Below are 20,792 nucleotides of genomic sequence, written 5' to 3' on the forward strand. Positions count from 1 at the left end.
CTGCTCACAGTGCTGTGTGCAGCTATGTCAGGGCACAAATAAAAGGCAGAGTACCCCTGACCTTCTCTCTCTTTTTTCTTCTTCTTCATCACCCCCTTCATCCTTTTCTCCCAATAAACCTCTCCCATGGAACTGTTTTGTCTTGGTGTGATCTGTCAGAAGAGCCATCATTCTTTTTTTTTTTAATTTTTTTTTATTAACTTGAGTATTTCTTATATACATTTCAAGTGTTATTCCCTTTCCCGGTATCCGGGCAAACATCCCCCTCCCCCCTCCCCTTCCTTATGGGTGTTCCCCTCCCAACCCTCCCCCCATTGCCGCCCTCCCCCCACCAGTCTAGTTCACTGGGGGTTCAGTCTTAGCAGGACCCAGGGCTTCCCCTTCCACTGGCGCTCTTACTAGGATATGCATTGCTACCTATGAGGTCAGAGTCCAGGGTCAGTCCATGTATAGTCTTTGGGTAGGGGCTTAGTCCCTGGAAGCTCTGGTTGCTTGAAGAGCCATCATTCTAACACAACAATCTATAACAGAGATTGGTTCATTCCTCTGGTCCCAGTAGTAGTAGTCGATTCCACCTGACTGAGCTAAATCCATTTGCACAAAGCTGATACTTGATGAAGGAAATTACAATCAACCTATCATTTGGTCAAAATTTATTTTTAAAAGAGCTTTGTTGATGCCCACATGTTGGCCACTCAAGCCAGGTCCAAGTCACAGGTTCCTGAAGGTCTACATGCCTCTCTTTATCACTTCTAGCAGACTATTAATATCCTATTCATACAGTCCATAAGCTTCTGGCACTTTTGAAGCTTCTCCATCGCCTTTTTTTCCATCCATGCCACAGCACAAAGATGGCCAAGCAAGCTAGTAGTCATTCAGTGACCCCTATGGGACTTCATACTGGAGGAAACAGTATTTAAAGTACCCAACGTCCCTCTTCCAAGCCTGTCCTTCTTTAACCTTGAAGGACAGATTCAGAGTTAAGAAGCAGAGATCTGGTCTTAAGATCAGGATAGAACCGTAAATAGGTGAGAGCATGTAGCCTCTTTTTGCCCCCAGCAATCCCAACTGACATATTCCTTGGCCCCAGAAACTGGTTAAGGGACAAGACTTTTGCAAACATTATTCTATGTCAGTATTCTGCTTGTTTTTGAAACATTAAGATGTCAGAGATGGCAACAGGGTTTCAGTACTAAAAGAACTACACAAACCAAATTATGTTTTCAAGACCAGAGAAGTCAGCAGGACTCAAGGTTCTTTCTGAACTTGCCAGGCAAACTGAAATTCCTTTGGGCTGTAATATAGAGTCCATTCTCTTTGAAATTACACATTTTAACTCTTATATTTTCACACATTGCTATTTAACAAATACTACTGAGTTTCCCAATGTCTCTCCATTACTATTACTGTATTGAATGGTATTCTAAGTAATTGTTAGATACCATAATCTTTCTTTTTAAAAGGGGATCACAAAATTATACCATGGTTTTATATGTCTCCCCTGTTCATACAAGTTAAACTCTTTAGGTTTGACAGTATAGATTTCCTACCAAAAGCCTAAAAAGCACTAGGCTCCTTGTCACAGGACAGACACAGTAAGGACCACAGAGCCTACCAGTTCTGCATAGCCAAGTATCCAGGCTACAAACACTGAGAATAGCAGAAAGCCGAGTTCCTACCTCGGTGACTGGTGAGTTCTCTGGATCCAGAAGGCAAGGGTGTGTACTGGGGGTGGACCTCCTCAGGAGGAGCAGCCTCCTGTTCATTGGAAACCTGTAAGGGAAAAGCAAAATGTCACCATGGAAAAACACCAAAGACCACGTGCCCTTGTTTACTGAGCACATCCCCTTGGGATCTGAGTTTGGAGAGAATGGGATCTCCTGGACTTTCCTTTACCTGATGAGATAGAATTCTAGTGAGTGTAGTAGGATACATTCTGCAGTGCCTTGGTACATCTGGGATGACTTTGAGATAAGAAGGTTGTTGTTGTTGTTGTTGTTGTTGCTAAGTGGAGCTGAAGAAAAAGGGGGACTAAAGGCAGGAAGTGCTATAGACTAAATCTGTTATGGGCATGCTCCCAGAAATTTAGGCAAAGTGAATGCTGGCTTTACATAGATTCCTATGGCAATAACTGTGGCTGGGTCAGTAGAGATGAGGGGATATCAGGGACAGCTTATGTGAACTTAATGGCACAGAGGCAGAAGTAAGTAAAATACATCAGACTCTGTATCTTGCCTGTTGGTTAAGTTTAACAACTCTGGAGAAATTCCTCTGGAGTTCTAGTTGTGAATACAAATTCAATGCTCTGTATTTGAAATGCCATTGATCAGAAATATTTTATAACGCACTTGGAATATGCACAGATACAAAAGGAGGTACATGAAAGTAGAGACCCATATCTGAACATTACATTCATTGGTTTTCATTCATCTTACAAGCAGAGCTTGCAGGCGTGCCGTATGATAGGTTTTATGCTTCTACATTTTATTCTGTGGGGCCAGAGCAGCGTCTACTTGTGGTATCAGGTTAGTGCACAAGAGGTTTGGGTTTGTAGCATGGTGGATTTTAGATGTTGGATACTCAGTATGTGTGAAGACTAACCATGGGACATCGCCAGCTGGAAAGCTAACTGGAAGTGGGACTTCATGATATAGTATTGGTGAGGGCAACCTCCATGATGGATTGAAGCAGGCACTGATGTAGCTGTTTTGATGGGGTTACCCCACGCTCCTCTAAGTATCCCTTCACACGTGCTTTATAAAGCTCAATGTTCTCACTGGTTTTAAAAAAACAGAACAAAAAACAAAAAATCACCACCACCACCACCACGACCACCCCCAACACACATACAGACACACAAACCCAACCAAACAAAACCTTCGAAGTTTCTAAAAGACATATAGGATGGTAGGGTTTTTTTTTAATTGTTTATCAACAACTCTTTGGTTGAACAAAGTGTCTAATCATCCTGTGGGGAACTATGCAAAAGGCAGCTTGTGTATGTGGTGTTAACCCTCTCCTAATCTTTGTGTCTTTGCAGTCTGATGCAGGAGGAAATCAGGACATGCTCACATGGAATAGTACCAATATGTCACCTAAAGAGCTTGGTTGCTTTGATATGAAGCACCACTGTTATACTTAACTGAGATTTCTAAATATATATATATATATATATATATATATATATATATATATATATATATATATAATCAAAAAAGAACATCTACTAAGAGAGAAAACCTTTCAACCTTTCCGAAAGCTCCAGGAAAAAGTAAATTTCATTAATGCTTCATTTTTCTTTCCAGAAGAAGAAATCCACCCTATGGGGTATGTTTACCTTGCTAGAAGCAAGCCTTCTCTCCAAAGAGATTACTACACTCTGGGAGTCAGAACCAAGTAGAAGATTAGACCTACTTGCCACGGAAATCCTTTAAACTTCATTTCTGACATTTGAGGTGTTTGATTAAGCAGCTTTCAGGGCAGACTTACTGAGAGGTCTGAACAGAGCAAAATTAGAAGCTCTGTCCCTTGGTAGAATCAGATTTGAGGGAGCACTTGTCCACTCCAGCTAAACGGCAAACATAGTGAACATAAAGGATGTTTAAAGCTTGGTCCACGCATATTGGAGGCAGCCAGGTAACAATATAGCCACAGAGGAAAGTACTTTTAAAAGGCTTGCTATACCCCACTCCACAGAACATTTTGCATACTGCAGATATGGAGACAGAAACTAAATTAAAATTTAAATTTTACAATTGCTAGTTGTCTTTCTTCAGGGCCTGTGAGGTTTACTGTAACCTACGTGATACTTGAAACATAGAAGCAGTGTCCTAAACATGGAGGCCATTCTGTGTTTGCTGACCAACAGATGACAGAATGGGGACCTTCTGTCATGCTTCCTCCTGTAACCCAGTAAGAGTCTCGGGTCACTGTGCTTGTGCTATGGAATTTCTTAGTCTTTTAAAACTTTGATTTTGGCTATTGGTGAATAGTTTTTCCTAAGAACTACTGGAAGACACACTACCCTTCAGCAAATACCCTCTGACCATGCAAGACATTGCTGCTAAGAGGAAGAGACATTCTTTAGTCTTGTTTCCATTTTATAGAGGACAAACATGCCATGGTGTTTTGTAGCTATCATTCAATGCTTAGCACTTTTAATTACCTTTTGGCTCATCATCAATTCTATGATATAACTCAATTTGTAGAGAAGAATCCAGGAAAATAACAATGTTACAAAGTATGCTTTTTGGAGGGATTTATACAGGTCAGTGTTTTAGGACACTCGAGATACTGAGATTCCAACTGCCCATCCTTCAGCTTGGTTTCCATCAAAGTGAAAAGCACTGGGCCTTTTCAATGAGGTACACACATGCTTCTCCACATCTCATCCTCAGAAACACAATTCACGAAAGGCAGTTTAGCATATGAAAGACACTGACAAGACCATTTCTTCACTTTGCACACTACCTGACAAAGGATAGAGAACTCACCTTGGTCTTGAGGCAACACATGCAGAGCAGCTTGAATCAGATAATAGAGGCATGAATAGAAAGCATTTACATAATGTTTTCTTTTGTGTGTGTTAAGAAGAGATGCCTAAGGTAAGAATATGGAAACCTGGGCAAGTCTGACTCTTCTGGACCATAAAGATTCTCGAACCTTTGATTCCTTGCCAGCTTTCCTAAGTGCCGATGGCAGAGATTTGTAGCTTTGAGTTTTGCTTTTATCTCCTGTTAGGAGATATTTTTCTTGTCTCCAATAGAATACCGGTATTCAAGATATATAAAGAATGTCCTCCAGTCAACAAAAATGTAGAATAGAAGACAATGGGCAAAGGAAATGCCAGGGGTTTCAGAGGAGACCTGAATAGTCAATAATCAAGAGAGAATTTGATCAAATTTGCTCAAAGGCCATGAGAGTTAAAACAGGATATGATTCTACCAGCCATTGTATCAGCAGACTTAATTCCTAATATCAAATACTGGAGGACATAAAGGGACACGAAATGTTGTTCTTTTATCTCTGCCAGAGGCAAATGTTGTTCGTTCAGCTGACTGGGAATGGTGGATGGTGCTCCCCAGGATGACACTCTAGATTACCCTCTTCCCTCCAAATGTGAGTGTTTTCCCACCTGCTGAATGCTTTCTCTCTCTCTCTCTCTCTCTCTCTCTCTCTCTCTCTCTCTCTCTCTCTCATACACACACACACACACACACACACAAATGAAAACATAAAATTCATAAGATAGAGAAAACTTCACATACAAGTCTGCAAATAGAGACATGAAACTTATTGATGAAGTATTTCTAAAAGAACGCTGCAACATTTAAATAGCTGTCAACAGGGAAAGAGTCAATAGTCCATACAATAGTATATATTTATGTGAAAGAGTGATACTTAGTGTTTAAGTGTGATAAACCTGACTTAAATATGGCAGTTCAGATAGGGCTAAACATTTCTACAGAGTGAAAATGTGTGTGGCATAGTAGTGTCATGTGGTTTCCCCTATGTAGATATGTCCCCTTTTGATGTCCTATATGTGCAAAAATTTTTAAAATTCTAAACATTAAAGGAGATATATATATATATATATATATATATAAAACTTATTAAAACTCTGCCTCTGCAAAGGGGCACAGTAATTTGACTGGAGCTAATAAAGTAAGTGTGATAGTTATTTCTATTGATCAAAGAATAGGTTTGACACAGACATAATCAAAATGTTAGAAACAACAAATTGTCAACGGCAGCTATCTGTGTCCTTAATGTTTAAACTTTTCCACACTTTTGAATTTTTTTTAAAATTAAGCATGAAAGATAACAATACAAAGTTTTTTTTTAAATTTTTAGCCTAGGCAATTCTGATATCAACTCCAAGTAATTTACTATTACTTCTATAACGGAGTCTAATGTCATCTCTGGTTGTATTTTTGTGATAAAATATCTCATTTATATTTCTTATAAAGCTATTGAATATGTCCCACAGAATGGATGGAAAAAATTAAGTGACAGTAAAAATGTATCCTAGACTCCAAGTCTTGAAGTGTTCGATCCAGTCTTGTATGAGACTTGCTGAAGGTCTACGAACGCACAGGGAAGTTCCCTTGATTATTCTCCCATTCGGTATTGGAGAGTTGCTAACAGTCTTTGTATTTATTTATTTATTCATTTATTCCGTTATTTATTGAAACAGGATTCTTTGTGTAATAGTCCTGGCTGCCCTAGAACTTCATTTGTAGACTAGGCTAGCCTTAAACTCATAGAGTTCTGCCTCTTGAGTGCTGGGATTAAAGGCTTGCACTACCACACCAGGTTTGCTAACACCATATCAGTAGTGGTTATCAGCCACCAACACACTACAGAAGGCAATTTCCATTATGCAGGAGTTGTCAGGTCCAAAGGAAACTTGACCCCCAAATTCTGTCAGTTAAACAAAAGCTGGCCTTCCTCAGGAACAGGTTCCTTTTACTGGCCAAAAGGGACAAATGACTGTGGTATCTCTTAGCATGACAAAGTACATGCTGGCCTCTAGGCTTCCTCCGGTGTCAAGTGCCTGTTACACATTTCAGAATCCATACTAGCATCTCAGCTATTCTCAGTTCCTCCCCTACCTTCAACTTATCCAGCTCATGGGCTTCCCTCCCTGCAACCATTCAATCTCCTTATAACTGCTATTTTGGCTAGGCACTGTCTTGTTCTGACACTTAATCAATCTCTCTCCCTCCGTTTCTTCCTCTCTCCCTCTCTCCCCCACTCTCTCTCACCCTCTTCCTCTCTCCCTCTCCCCTCCTCTCTCTCTTATCTCCTTCACCACTTTCTCCCTTCTTTCTCTGCTCTTTCTTTTAGCCAGGTCAAGTCTAGCCCTTTGGCCATGTTTAGTCAACTCCCTTTCTCTCTCTGACCTGGACTCTTCCAGTTGCCTCTGACTGTTCTCTCTCTCTCTCTCTCTCTCTCTCTCTCTCGCTCGCTCGCTCGCTCGCTCTCGCTCTCGCTCTCGCTCTCTCTCTCATATCTATAATAAAAAAAACTCCCCCTTAACCATACATACCACAGAGAAGCCATGCCATAGGTTTATATAAGAAGAAGTCTTGAGCTTTCGGAACCTTGCTGGAAAAGATTCAGTGAAAGTCAAGCATATTCTCAGAAAGACTTGCGGAGTGAGAATTTAGTGTGCTTGGGTAAATGTGTGATGTTTGTGGCCCTTCCCAAGTGAGCATGTGCAGAGACAGCTGCAGCTCATGGCGAGCATCAAGGTGCACACAGGGAATGCAATGCAGAACACAGGAGCAGAGCTTTTGCAGGCTTCAGAGCAAGGAGGGGGAAGCTACAAAGTTGTTTAATAGCCATAAATCTGACTATTTTTCACAAAATACCATAGAAGACCACAGCTCCACAACTCATCCTCCATCACTCAGCTCAAGTGGACTTCTTTGGCATGCTCACTCACCCCTAAATCATAAGCCACATAAAGTGATCCTGAGGCTGGGGAATTTGTCAGCCTCTTTCAAGTAGAAGTAATCTTTGCTTCTCATCACAATTCATCCCCTGAAACCACGGCAGAAAGCTGACTCCTCTAAAAACATTTAGTTTTCTTCTCAAAAGAAAAGGCTCTACTTGTTTAGTTATCAAATATTTAGTAATCATCTCCTAGAGTCCAGGCCTGCCCTGAGGATATCAAGAAAAATAAAATAAGGAACTCAGTTACATTCCTGGCATAGCAAAAAATTATACTAAGATTAATACTGGTCATGAAGAGTCATTGACTTCTAAAAGGACCCTCATAAATACTCTAGCTTGACATTGGCACATAGTAACAGTAATCGTGTCTATATATGTTTCTAACTCACTCTAAGGGTGAGTCTTCAAAAACAACTATATTAACTTTCTGAAATGAACAATACTCTTAGCCCCAGTACTCAATTTACTCCCAGGAAAACAAGAGAAAACCAAGGTGTGAAGGCTGTCTAACTGCCACACTTTAAAGTCAAAGGTAAGACTATCTGTCTTCATCAGCCCACTCGGGTGAGCCAACCTGCTCAGAATGGGAGGATATAGACCAAAGGAATGTGACAGAAGTGAAGAAGCATCCTGAAGACTGAGGCTTTCAGCCTTGTTTACAAGTGACACACCTATGCATTCTAGCATGAAGAAAGACGTTCAGTATCAATGATGGAAGGATGGGATTGGAATCATAGACAGATTTGAGAGCAGGAACATTTGTCTTACCAAAGACGGAGGTCAAGAAAAAGGCAAGAGAGAAAACAATCAAATAGGGGGTGAGATTTAATCCACAACAGAGAGACCAAGATAGAGTTAAGGGTCTGGCAGAAACTGGGCACTTAGCTGAGAGAGAGTGAAGAGAGTGATTCTGGCCAGAAGTGAGCAGAAAGGAAGTAGAAGAGGGATTGTGTCAAAGGCTTCTCTGGGGAAAGAAATCCCTTTGAAGCCAACAGCCTAAAGCATTCCATTTGATCTATGGGGGTGGGGGTGGGGGGTAGTCCTGCCAGTAACCCAGAGGGCATCTGGTTGGGAAGAGCAGTTCACAGATATTTATGGGGAGGGAGGGAGGGAGTGAAGACAAGATCTAGGAAAGAAAGAAATGATGTGGCTCTGGGTTTGAGTGGGCTGCTTCTTAATTAACTCATAGAGTGAGATGTCTAAAGAGCAGTCGCTTCCAAAGCATGTTTAGCAGATGCTTATGCAAAAATAAAAAAATGGAAAAAATCCAAATATTAGACAACAAAAACCTAACATTTATATGAAGAACCAAAAAAAAAATATGTATAAAGGAGACAAATATATTCTATGTGTAGAAGCCAGAAAGCCAACCCCCCAGGTTCCTTAGATACCATCCAGATGTTTTTTAGGAAAGAGGACTACTGTTCGCTGGCTCAGAATTCACCTTGTAGGTTTATTTGGCTGGCTTGGAAGCCTGATGGATCTGTCTACCTCTCTCCCCAGTGATAGAATTTCAAGTATGTGACAAGTATGGGCTTATTTAAATATGGGTTCTAGGGATCAAACTTACCTCCCCACGCTTGCAGGGCAAACATTTTAACAGAGGAGAAAGGAAGCACATTAGGAATCAAGGAGGAAGTAGAACTCAGTCAGGAAAATGAAGGGATAAAGTGTGACATACAAGCTGATATTTCATGAGCCTATACTAAGTTTTTTAATCATTTGGCTTTCTGACATGCTGTGCCCTGTTCCTTTGAAAAATTTGAAAACTGAGACAAATAAAATAGAGAAACCATCCAAGGCCATGTGACTTCTACATAAAACCTTTGGGGGGGGGCAAGTTGGAACTAAGCTGCTCCCCAGCACCCACACACTCTCTGCAAAGGAACCCTCAGAGTATATGAACCCCAGCATAGGCTAATATGCCATTCCACTCCTCCATCACTGTTCACTGGACCTTTGCTACAGTCTCATGTGCAGAACTCTGGAGGCATATCTGTGGAAGCCAGGTCCTAAATTAACAGTGAACGTCTTACAGCACCTAGAAAGGCAACTCCTCAAAGCACTGAGAATAGGTTATCAGTAAGGAGGAATTTATTACTAGAATGAGGGGTTGTGGTAAAAGGAGAACTTCCTATTAAATAATCACAACCTACCCCAAGAAGTATGATGGAGCAGGGGTCAGTACTGCTGCTCTTTAGTTCTTGGTGCAAATCTCATTTGTATAACACACACAAACTAGAACACAATCAGAAGGGAACCACCCTATGGGGTGTGTATCCTATTTCCTGAGTAGTAGTCACATGCCATTTTACAGACTTCCTTCCATCTATCTCTGTATTGCCTGGGATGTAGCCATGGGATACACAGCCTTTGTTAGAAATATTTTATAAATAAGACTACTGACACTAAAGGGGAGGGTTGATTCATCAAAAGGAGTTGGCGTGTGAAGAACTTGGAAGTTTGAGCAGTGCATTTTGATTTCCAGGGAGAGGTGGTGGTGCTCTACTGTGAATTTGATATTCAAGGGTACCTGTAAAGACATCAGACCTGGGTTACTTAGTATATGTAAGAAAGCATGGAATATTTTTGTAGTGAAGTTCAATCCATGCTAAGGTGCAGCAGGTTCTATGTAGAGATATATAGATAAAGCTGTCACCTTATCTAGTAAGAAAATGACCAACAGTGCTACGAAGGCACACGTGAGTCCCTCAGACCCTTTTTGACTTTGAGGACCATATAAAGTAGTTTGTTGGAATCAGACTTCATCAACTCAGCGAAGCCAATAGCAAGTCTCCACAAATGTTTTGGGGCTTCCTGAGAACCAGATATTAAAACTTAAGTGGTTACCTGCCACTTAATCTGAAAGGAACATGGAAAAATCCATCGCTTCTTAATTGTCTCACAAAAGTTCACTATTATTTATGTTTTTAAACTCATTTGGGCCTGGGGCAGCTACCAGGTATTCCAACTCTTCCCACTTCCCCAGTGACATCACTTCAGTGTCTCAGTGTGGGTTTTGATGGCAGAATTTCCAAATAGTGCAGATTAGGGTTTGATGAATAGGTCTGCTGCTTTCCTAAATTTAAGAAGGTAATGGGGGAAATATTAATGCTGCAGATTAAACACAATAGGGTTCTGTATCTGTATCCATTAATTATGAAAAATACAAAAATCTGAAGAAATAGCCATCTGATATCCAAAAGCCATTTCCAACTGGGTAAAGTAGCTGCTGGCATTGATGAATGACTAAAGTTGTGATGTGCTCATTGAGATAAAGGAACAAACAGCAGCCTGCACTCCTGTCAGAGGTACTCTTGTTATCAATTACAACCCCAGATACAGGCAGCAGATACCAGAGTTTGCTCCAAATCATTCTAAGGGTCTGAGAGAATGAAGCAGATATAAAATTTCAGTAGGATATCATACCCTTAACTTCTACTAACTGTGTTCTATAGATCTATAAGGTAAATTAATATATAATAACTTATGTATATGTATGATGTAGTCAAACATTTTATACAGAGGCCCGGTTGCCAAACATCACTTACACACACACACACACACACACACACACACACACACACACACACACGCATGACTTATATGACTTAACCAATGTGTGTGTGTGACTTAACCAATGTGTGTGTGTGTGTGTGTGTACTTAACCAATATGTGTGTGTGTGTACATACGCATATGACTTAACCAGTAACATAGAAAGCATGTTTGAATGTTTGCCGTTGTAAAGGAAAGAGTCTATTTTCTGACCCAGGAATAACCACAACAATAACAAGCTAACTAAGCTTCAAGGATTCCACCCTTGGCTGTTCCAAAACTGTGTACTGTCTTCTCCATACTTCTCTGCTAGTGTTTCCAAGATTTAGAGAAAGGATCCATTTGTTATTTATGAACTTGAACTTGAACTCTTTATGTCACACTTTTCTTGACTGTAAAATACAATGGTAACAATAGTTATAAGCAAGAGCAAGAAAGAGGAGGAGGAAGAGAGGAAGACGCAGTCAACATTTCTGGCTACTTTGTGCCTGTAACTGTGGTTAGCCCTTTCCAAGTATTAACTCACTCAGCCTCCAGCAGTACCCTATAGTTACAACTCCCACTTTGGATTTATAGACAAGGAAGCTGAAAACCAACCAAATTAAGAAATTGGACCAAGACCTCATTCAGTTTCTTTTTTTTTTTTTTTTCTGGAGCTGGGGACCGAACCCAGGGCCTTGTGCTTGCTAGGCAAGTGCTCTACCACTGAGCTAAATCCCCAACCCCCCTCATTAAGTTTCTTGAGTTACCATGAATGCTAGAGCTGAGGCAGGAATTTAGGAAGTTCTCCTCCATCCACCCCTGGCAGGACTAGCACAATGAATGCAGACCCTTTTTTCAAGGAAGGTTAGTATCAAAGAGGGAGACACTGATCTATACTGCGGCTTATGAAATAATATGGTTTCTTTGTGTTCCTCTAACTTCATACCCTTATAACTTGACTCTAAGCTTTCTAAGAGACAAATATGGGCAACTTCTCTCACCCTTCCCAGCAGCCCCCTGCAGCTGGTGTAAATGCCTCCTCGATGAATGTACTTTCATGCACCATCCCTATCACTTATAGAACTCCAAGGCCCTAACCCGATAACCAAAATCGGTCTACAGATGCACTGCGTAACTGCCAGGGACTGGCTGGCCTCAGCAAATCATCGCCAATGGCATTTCCCATCTGGTTTTGTAGGGCTGTCGTAGAAATAATATTATGTCATGGTAGTCCTACAGGCTTGATTTATTTTGGCTTAGAAGGAGGAACTTGCTTCATGTGTCTTTCTTCCTCTCACGGGGGATTTTACTTTTATTCCCCCCTCCCCCTTCTTCTCAAGGGTTGAGGGTCAAGTTCTGTCCTTGGAACCAAAGTAGTTTTCCAAAATGAGGTGAAGCAGCCCTGTCAAGCTGGGCCAGATATGCTGTCAGAGCCTTTCCCAAATACATCAGACCCTCTGCTTGTAAAAATAAATTGATACCAATGCACGAAATTTATTAGGAGATGACAGTCTGGTTCATAATGGAAATATGGAGAAAACATCATCCTTCAAAGCTGACAGTTTATCCATCATGCCTCAGATTCCTGAGATAGAAGCAGACGCTGTCACATGCAATCCGCTGGGGACACGTCTTCTTGGGTTTCTTTTTGACAGGAAACTGAAATAATCCAGAAGAAGGGAAGGGCTTGTGCTACCCTTAATGTGCCTGGCCATATATTTTCAGCATCACAGAAGGACCATGTGGCCAAGGCAATGAATGATGGAGGAAGTCAGGCGGCTGGAACTCTCAAAGACCTCCTCTTTTCTCCTGGGAGTGATGAAGTGGGGCAGAGGTCACAGGGGGTTACAGACCACTGTGATTGACAGCAGGGCCCTGCTATGCATGAGCAAAACCGACAGGTGGCAGAACACTCCTTAGTACAGGCCACAGCTGGCTCAGCTTGAAGTTTGAAGGCCAGGTCATCTTGCCCTACATACTCTGTTCAGAGTTTTACATCTATTGATAAACTTGAGACAATTTAGAAGGGCCATTTTAATGAAGGATCAAAGCAAGAATATTCCTGGTGGTCACAAGGGGCCTGATTCTCTGCAAGCTTAACGAGGCAACCTACCGAACCTTGTGTGAAATAATTGTGTGTTGTATTAAAAGCTCTTCGGCAAAATATGACTGTGGTAATAAATTAGAATGAAAGGAACATGGTATTAGAGGAGAAAAATTATTATCAATTTTGTGAGGTTTAAACATATTTATATTTCAGAACTCATTCTTTGGAAGTTTAATTAAAGTTATTATGGCTAGAAAATTGGAATGTATTTATTTTCAGTACTCACGTTTTTATTTATTTGTATATGTGTGTGATCCTTTATGAGTTTATGTGCATCGTGTATGAATAAGAGCCTATGGAGTCAAGAAGAAGGCATAGGATCCCATGGAATTGGAGTTACATGTGGTTGTCAGTAGCCAAGTAGGTGCTGGGAACTGAACCCAGATCCTCCACAGGAGCAATAAGTGCTCGTAACCCCTGACCCATCTCTTGAGCTTCTAGGAAGCTTTTTAAATGAGATACATTTAAACCTTTCAAATAAACAGAAAGCTATCAATATGAAATAGAAATCTAAACACATAAGGACAATCTTAATGGTCTTTTAGTCTATTTTTTAAAGATTCTTTGTGTGTGTGTGTGTGTGTGTGTGTGTGTGTGTGTGTGTGTGTGTGGAGTGTATACCATGTCTGTGCACGTGGAGGGAAAAAGAGGGCATGGAACTGCTCAAAGCTCAAATTATGGGTGATTGTAAGCTACCAGACTGAGGTTCTGGAAATAAAGCAGGAGTTTTTTCGAGAGTAGCAAGTGCTCTCCACCACTGAGCTGTCTTGCCAGTCCTACCTAATATTGTTAATCCAATCTTTATATGAGATGGAAAAAGCTTAAAGGTTCTATTTAAATGTAAATTTGGCTGAGTATAGTGGCCATATTCAAACCCACTACAAACCCAACTTTGATAAATTGATGGAAGAGTGTTACTAAAAGTTCAATGCTAGTCTTAGATACAGGGTGAGTTTTTTGTTGAAAACTTATTACCATGGGAGTTGGTGACTCGGTTCAGTGCGTAAAAGCACCAGTTGCCAAGCCCCACAAGTAGAGTCCAATATCTACAAAGACCCACATGGTGGAAGGAGAAACCTGACAAGTTGTTTTCTGGCCCCTGTACACAGCATGGTACATGTTCAGACACATACATGACCATACACATACACACAGCCACATGCATCAATGAACACAATTTTTAAGAATTGAAAACTTACTATCCAGACACTGACACATTAATGCTTGCTATGGCCTTACTTGCAATGGCTAAGTTATGGGAACAACCTAGCTGTCTAATAACAAAGGAATAGATAAAGAAGCCATGGACTATCTATACAGTGGAGCTTCTCAAGCCTTTACGAAAGAATGAAGTTACATCATTAACAGGTAAATGGATGGAACTAAAGTAGTTAAGTGTAGTAAGTCAGCCTCAGAAAGACAAAAACTGTGTGCTTTCCCATCGTGGATCACAGGGTTTATTTAGATACAGACAATCATATATGTGCAGATGCTGTGCAAATACAAGAGAAACTCACTAGTGGAACAAACAGACCAAGGGGAGGGATGATGTAAGAAAGGGAGTAATAACAAGTTAGCCTGGGGGTGCGCTCAAAGTGCATTATCCACTTCCACAGAAATGGCCTGTGTGACTTAGAACTAGGCGCAGTAAAAAATAACCAGATGGATTTTTTTTCAAAAGTGACTAAGGTACAAGGCATCTTTGCTTGATGTCAGTATCCGACTAGTTAAGGGTCAGAGACCATTACCACAAATAGGACACTGTAAATAAGTTGTTGTGTTTGCTTTGTTATAGGGCATTGTATACACATAGGATATGTGTATGATATGTGCGTGATGTGTGTACCACTGAGTTAGCTAAATCCTCATCCAAATACTGTGCATTGCTTTCCTCCTTGAAACATAGCCCAAGAACAGCAGGGGATCAGGCTAAGGACTTAACAGTTTAAGTCCTTATTCATAAGTACCAGGGTTGAAAATACATGAGGATCTATAACTCTGAGACCCAGATTCTTCAAATATCATCTCTCTATAAAGCAAGTGAACTCCAAATTGTTCACTTTTGTTTTAGCCAACCTTCTTGAGCCCGTTTTAAGCCAGGCTTGAAAGTCTGTTGACTTCACATGTCCAAATTAAACAGATCTGCCTTTTCCCTTGGCTTCCTCCATGAACACGCGCCAGCATGACTACACATTCACCCAGAGTTTATTTCAATGTTAGTGGGAAACAAGCCGTTTTTCAGCTTAATGAATAGCATCAGTGTCTGCCTTTTAACCAAAAATGTGACCTTAAATTTGACAGATCTCACCAGAAGGCACATTTTCAAATTATTTTTCTATTGGAGGTTTATGAATATAGCTCCCCAAATTATTGTGACAGCTGTGAGGTAGTAAGCTGTATCTCAGATCCGGTAGCTTGGAAACAGAACTCAGAAGTCACAGAATGGGAGAACCACTTCTAAAAAGCATGGAAAAGAAAAACCCATACCAGACGGAGGACCACAAAAAAAGTTGAGCCTTAAGCAACAGGAGACTAGGCCTGTGAGGCAGCTGAAACCTGACTTTTCTGCTACCACCATTTTTGTTTCCAGATCATTCTAAATGGGGGCAGAGAAGGCTGAGCTCTTACAGATTCTCCAAGAAGACATCTGCTAGATCTTCCTTATTAAAGATGACAGAGTATAATTGATGGGCCTGATGCCTAGCCAATTCCAACTTTTTCTTTCTTTCTTTCTTTTTTACAGAATACTGTTTAATGTGCGGACATTATTTTTTGGACTACTGAATGCCAGAAAATAATGAGGTGGCATTCAGCTTTGGTGAATAAGACTCTGAATTTTCATCTAAAAGCAGTTCTGAGTTATGGCTGTAGATAAGGTGTAACTGCAAGGGAATTTTATCCATGTTTCTCCCATGAATCATGAATGAGGGAAAAAATTACAGTCTAAATTGCACTTAAAAGGAATAAAGTCTTTTCATGTCATACATGATTTATCAAAATGATCTCATTTTAAGGGGACTGTGGTGTATCTTGATTAATCGCATTAGGACGCGTGATGAATGGCCTCTTTAATGGTAACACAGGATTTATTGGCAGCATCCCGACTGGAACCAGAAGGGTAAGAAGTAAAATATACAATAGATAGCTAATGTAGATAGGGCAACAGTACTGCCCTGACTTGTTTTAACGTTATACCTGGAGCTTCCTTGTCAGGGCATTCTGAAACCTGGCCTAGAAGGGGAAGCACGCCTCACACACAAACTTCAGTTCCAAGGCGAAGCCAGCCTGCCTTCTGAAACATGCTGTATGGCATATACCAATCCCTTTGCCTCTTCATAACCAAGGAGTCTGTGTAAATGGGTTAAACTTCGCACATTCCCAGTGGAGAGTGGGAACACTGCCTTTGGGGAACAGCGCCCCCCCCCAAGCTATCTCCCTATTTTAATATCCTCTTCGCATTTCCCGTTAATATCCTAAATGCCTTTAAAAAAAAAAAAAAAAGCTGGCTCCCACTAATTTCCTCCAAGGCCGACAGATCAGAGACTTGCCTCCAAGTGTTCTTTTAGAGCCCCGGAGACCCCCTCATAATCCTGCTGCTTGTCTGCAATTAATCCTCTGAGCTGCGACATTATTACTACCACCACCCACAGACAGAGGAAGCTCCCGACCCACTGGACTCAGGATCCAGAGGAGGCTTCAAAGGTGCCAATCACACCCGCCTCCCAAAGGTGCCTGCTGTCAGCCCCAGAGGTTCCATCCTCCCCACTGATCAAACATTCTTCCTCAGGAGATGAATTCAGAGTCCCCGCCCACTTCCACCCATATCCTCTTTCGCTTTTGAGTTTACCCAATGATCCATCCTGGCCTCAGAAAGGGAAGCCACAGACAATAGAAGGCCTTTCAAAACAAAAGCTGGGCAGTGGCAAACTTAAATCCCAGCTGTTATCAACTTAAAAAAAAAAAAAGAAAGAACGAAAGGAAAAAGAGAGAGAGAGAGAGGAAAAAAAACATTTAAACACCTTAAGGCAGGGAGGATTAGAGTCTGGCCTGAAAGGCCATTCTTTGATCAAAGACCCCAAGACTTTACACAAACATAATCACAAGGCAAGCGAGGGCTCTCTGAAGGCAGAATTGATTTGTTTGATGGCAGGGCTTGGGCCTGGTAGGGAAGCCCCACGCATGCTTGTCCTCTTCAGTCCCCATGGATCTCCAGGCCCAGTGACTTAAAACCTATGTTTTCGTCTCTATGTCTCAATTGGGACAGAAGGAAGCCACCATTGTGCCTGTGTGTACTTTAGTAGCAAATGGTTGCCATATATGGAAGAAATCTTGGGAGGATAGCAGCAGAGCCTGCCCTGAGGGCTAGGCATCCCTTCTTGCCTGTCAGGACCAGAGGGCCGGGACTGACTCACAGAACTCATTAACATGAAAGATGAAGGGGTCACTGAAAATCAACATTCATAACCAGGAAGATGTCTTTAAAGAAAGGAGGCGAAGTTCTAGGGCTTTGTTTGGGGCTTTGGGACTTTTGGAGAAAGACTGAGTATAGGTTGTTATTGTTGTTGTTGTTTTTATCACAGAAATAGAATTGTTACTCATACTCTTGGTGATTATGACATGATAGGAATCATTTACCACATATCCAGGGAGTGTGACCGACTGTCTTATCCAACACTTCAGGGGAGAAAAGAGTACTATTTTGGTCATGTTCAGTGAAATCCAATTCAAAGTACACCAAGGAAATAAGTTTCAAGTCAAGTTTGGTAACCCATGGTTTGCTTGAGTTACTTACCCATCTCTGAGAGACCACACTGTGCTGAGCAGAGTCAGTCACAGTCACATGCATGCACCTAGCTGAGAGGGTAGTTAGTCCCCTGCCCCAGGTTACAACTGATTAAGGAGGGATGAAGCAGTGGTTCCCTAGAGGTGCCTGTAACTATTATGAATCTAGTATAATACCAAAAAGGCCCGAAGGCCCCTTAAATAGCAGACAGCTTTTGACATAAGGTTTTATGAGAGCATTCCTGCAGCCCAGACATGGCAAGCACCTTATTGTCATCTTTGGACCATAGGGAACTCAGTTTTTCAATAGGCCAGTCTTCAGCTCTCCATATTCAGAAAAAAATGTCCTCAGAAATCTTGCACAACGTTATACTTTCCAGGCCTCTCAATCACAATCAGCCTTAGCATACACGTCTTCTTGAATAAGCTGGGGGAACTCATAGAAGATAAGAAATTGAAATATTCATCTAAAGGAACAGCAATTGGAGGGGTGGTAATGGCTTAGATCATGGCACAACATTGGAAGTAAACAAACAGGCTAGAAATTCAACCTAACCCCCCCCCCACACACACACACTTGGGGAGTGGGGAGAGATGGGGTAGAGTGAAACTTGGTTCTGTTTATTTTCTATCAGTCAGGAATTGTAAGCAAGGCCTAATTGCCACTAATTGGCAGAATTAAGCAGCTTCCCTGGAATGATCTAGCACTGACACTCTGCCCAGACTAGGACTATAAAACACAATCGGAGAACGTGTAACAGTGCAAAAGAATAGGGAAGGGAATTCTCGTGATCCTCCTGCCTCTGCCTCCTTCAGCAAATCCTACCGGTGTGCGCCACCACAACCGGCAGGGAAGGGAATTCTCTTGGGGAAAAAAAAATTCTAAAAACCATCCCTTTTTATATGAAAAACTTTGCCTACATAAACTTCAAATGTCTAGGCAAATGGTTTCTAATGTACTAACTCTCAAAGGCATGTCCCTGTCACTCCGTCACCCAGACATTGTTCCTTTCTACCTTCCTTGTCTCTCTTGAATAGATTCAGGGATACTTCCCCTGAGTACAGCCAAAAACTGAGGGCCATTGGTGACAATCAGTGCATGAGGACCATAGGACCTGGGGTATCGAGTAGATTCCCTAATGATATTAGCACGTATAAGAGAGGGGTTGAAACTAGAATCCTAGTGAACGCTGGCCACTTGTAAAACATGACATGTGTTTTCCACTAAAGACTTAAACAGGCAAGGTTTTCTATTTTGGAACTTAGCAGTATTTACTGTGGCAACCCAGAGTGGACCATACGGAAATGTTCCATTAGTCTGCTAAGCCCTCCTAAGCTAGAGCGACCTATGTGGCCTATCTCCACCAGGACAGCTATACTCTAAAGCAGCAGCATGCAGCTTGTATCGTCAGGTCTGGGCCTTTCAAAGGACCATGAAATGCACAAGTTGTTGACTGCAGAGAAGAGGACAGAGGTCCAAGGAGCTAAGTCCAATCAAACACAGTCATTCTTTGAAATATTAATATTAATCCCTAATTTGTGAACAATTCCAAATAAGGTCTCCGCTTTTCTAGATAATAAGGACTCTCTGTCATTAAATAACAATGGCTTTTTATTAAACAATCCTGCTCAGCTTGGAACAGAATCAAGAAAATGGTAGCAAATGAAATCATAGAGGAGTTGTTTGAAAATAGCCTTCAAGACATGTTTATCTTCGCTTTTCAGGGTTTTCCCCAAAGTGATGCGATAATCAATCATAAAACTATTCTGCAAAGAGGCTGTCTTGATTCCCTCCATACTATCGATTCTTGTTGACACCAAAAGTTCCACTCATCTAAACATGAATCTGTAAAGCTGTTTCCTTGAGAAAGACCAGACCCAAGCAGCTGAATCCAGCTTGGGAAATGACAAAGTATCAACACGATTAAGTCTGTCATACAGTATTTCTAATTATCTCAGCAACTTCTTCCTGTGGCCAGAGGAAAAAATGTAATGTTTTAAAGTTGCATTTCCTAAAGAAACATCCCCATGCACCTCTCAAGTCTTCAAATACACCCTGCTCTGTCAGGACACAAGAAGGCCTGGAGGCCTTTATGGGAAATCCCACTCTAAGATGTGTGTGGTACTTTGGGAAAACCTGATGCCAAACATTATAAATGAGAGAAAAGAGAAGGAGGAATTGAGAGGAGATGAAGAGGGTGGAGTTTTGGAAATCATTTTTCCAATCGTTTTCCATTCATAAAAACTATTCTTAAATGCTTTTCCTGACTCCATTCTCTGTTCTAGCAGAAGTCCTGACTGTCTGAACTGTATTTTGCCCCAGTTATAAAGAGAAGGCTCTATATGTTCTTTCCCTTTCATTCACATGCAGGATCCCTGGGTTTGGAAAGGTAAACATAGCCACAGAAACCCAAGTCAGCCTTTAGCAAGCTGTTGGGTTTAGCCTGCAAAGTATACATTCTGTTGTCCACTAAGGCTAATGACATGTTGGCAGGAAACAGAAGGGGGAGGTGCAGCCTATATGACAGCAATGAGCCAAGAGAAAAGGGACACTAAAAAGATTTATTTTGGAACTCTGGGTACTGGCTTTGGTCCGCACAAAAGTAATTCCACTGGCTTCTCTACACAGCTCCCTATTCCCCACTTGCCTTCCTTCACCAAAGAATGCCTGGAGCTCAGCTAGTTGGGGTAAATTTGTTCAGAGAGGGCTCAGGTTAGGGGCTAACCCTGAGCTCAGCTGGCAGAGTACTTGGCCTGGTGTGCATGAGGCCTGGAGTTCAATCCTAAGTGCTGTATAAACCTGGCCTGGAGCTTCCGAGCCATAATTCCAGCCCTTGAGAGGTGGTTATAGGGGAATCAGAAGTTCCACACCATCATGGCTGTCTAGTGAGTTTGAGCACTGCC

General features: G+C 41.5%; 1 protein-coding gene across 8 annotated transcripts in view; it reads right to left on the reverse strand.

Moving 5' to 3' along the window:
* Positions 1-20,792, reverse strand: part of Lrmda (leucine rich melanocyte differentiation associated) — a 1,059,015-nt gene that overhangs the window by 224,173 nt on the left and 814,050 nt on the right. For all 8 annotated transcript variants that reach the window (NM_001109441.1, XM_063274633.1, XM_063274632.1 and 5 more), the window contains one exon: positions 1,680-1,773. In NM_001109441.1, the coding sequence (NP_001102911.1) occupies positions 1,680-1,773 (94 nt within the window). The remainder of the gene's footprint in view (positions 1-1,679; positions 1,774-20,792) is intronic.

The sequence above is a fragment of the Rattus norvegicus genome, chromosome 15, assembly GCF_036323735.1.
Source record: "Rattus norvegicus strain BN/NHsdMcwi chromosome 15, GRCr8, whole genome shotgun sequence".
Taxonomy (NCBI): domain Eukaryota; kingdom Metazoa; phylum Chordata; class Mammalia; order Rodentia; family Muridae; genus Rattus; species Rattus norvegicus.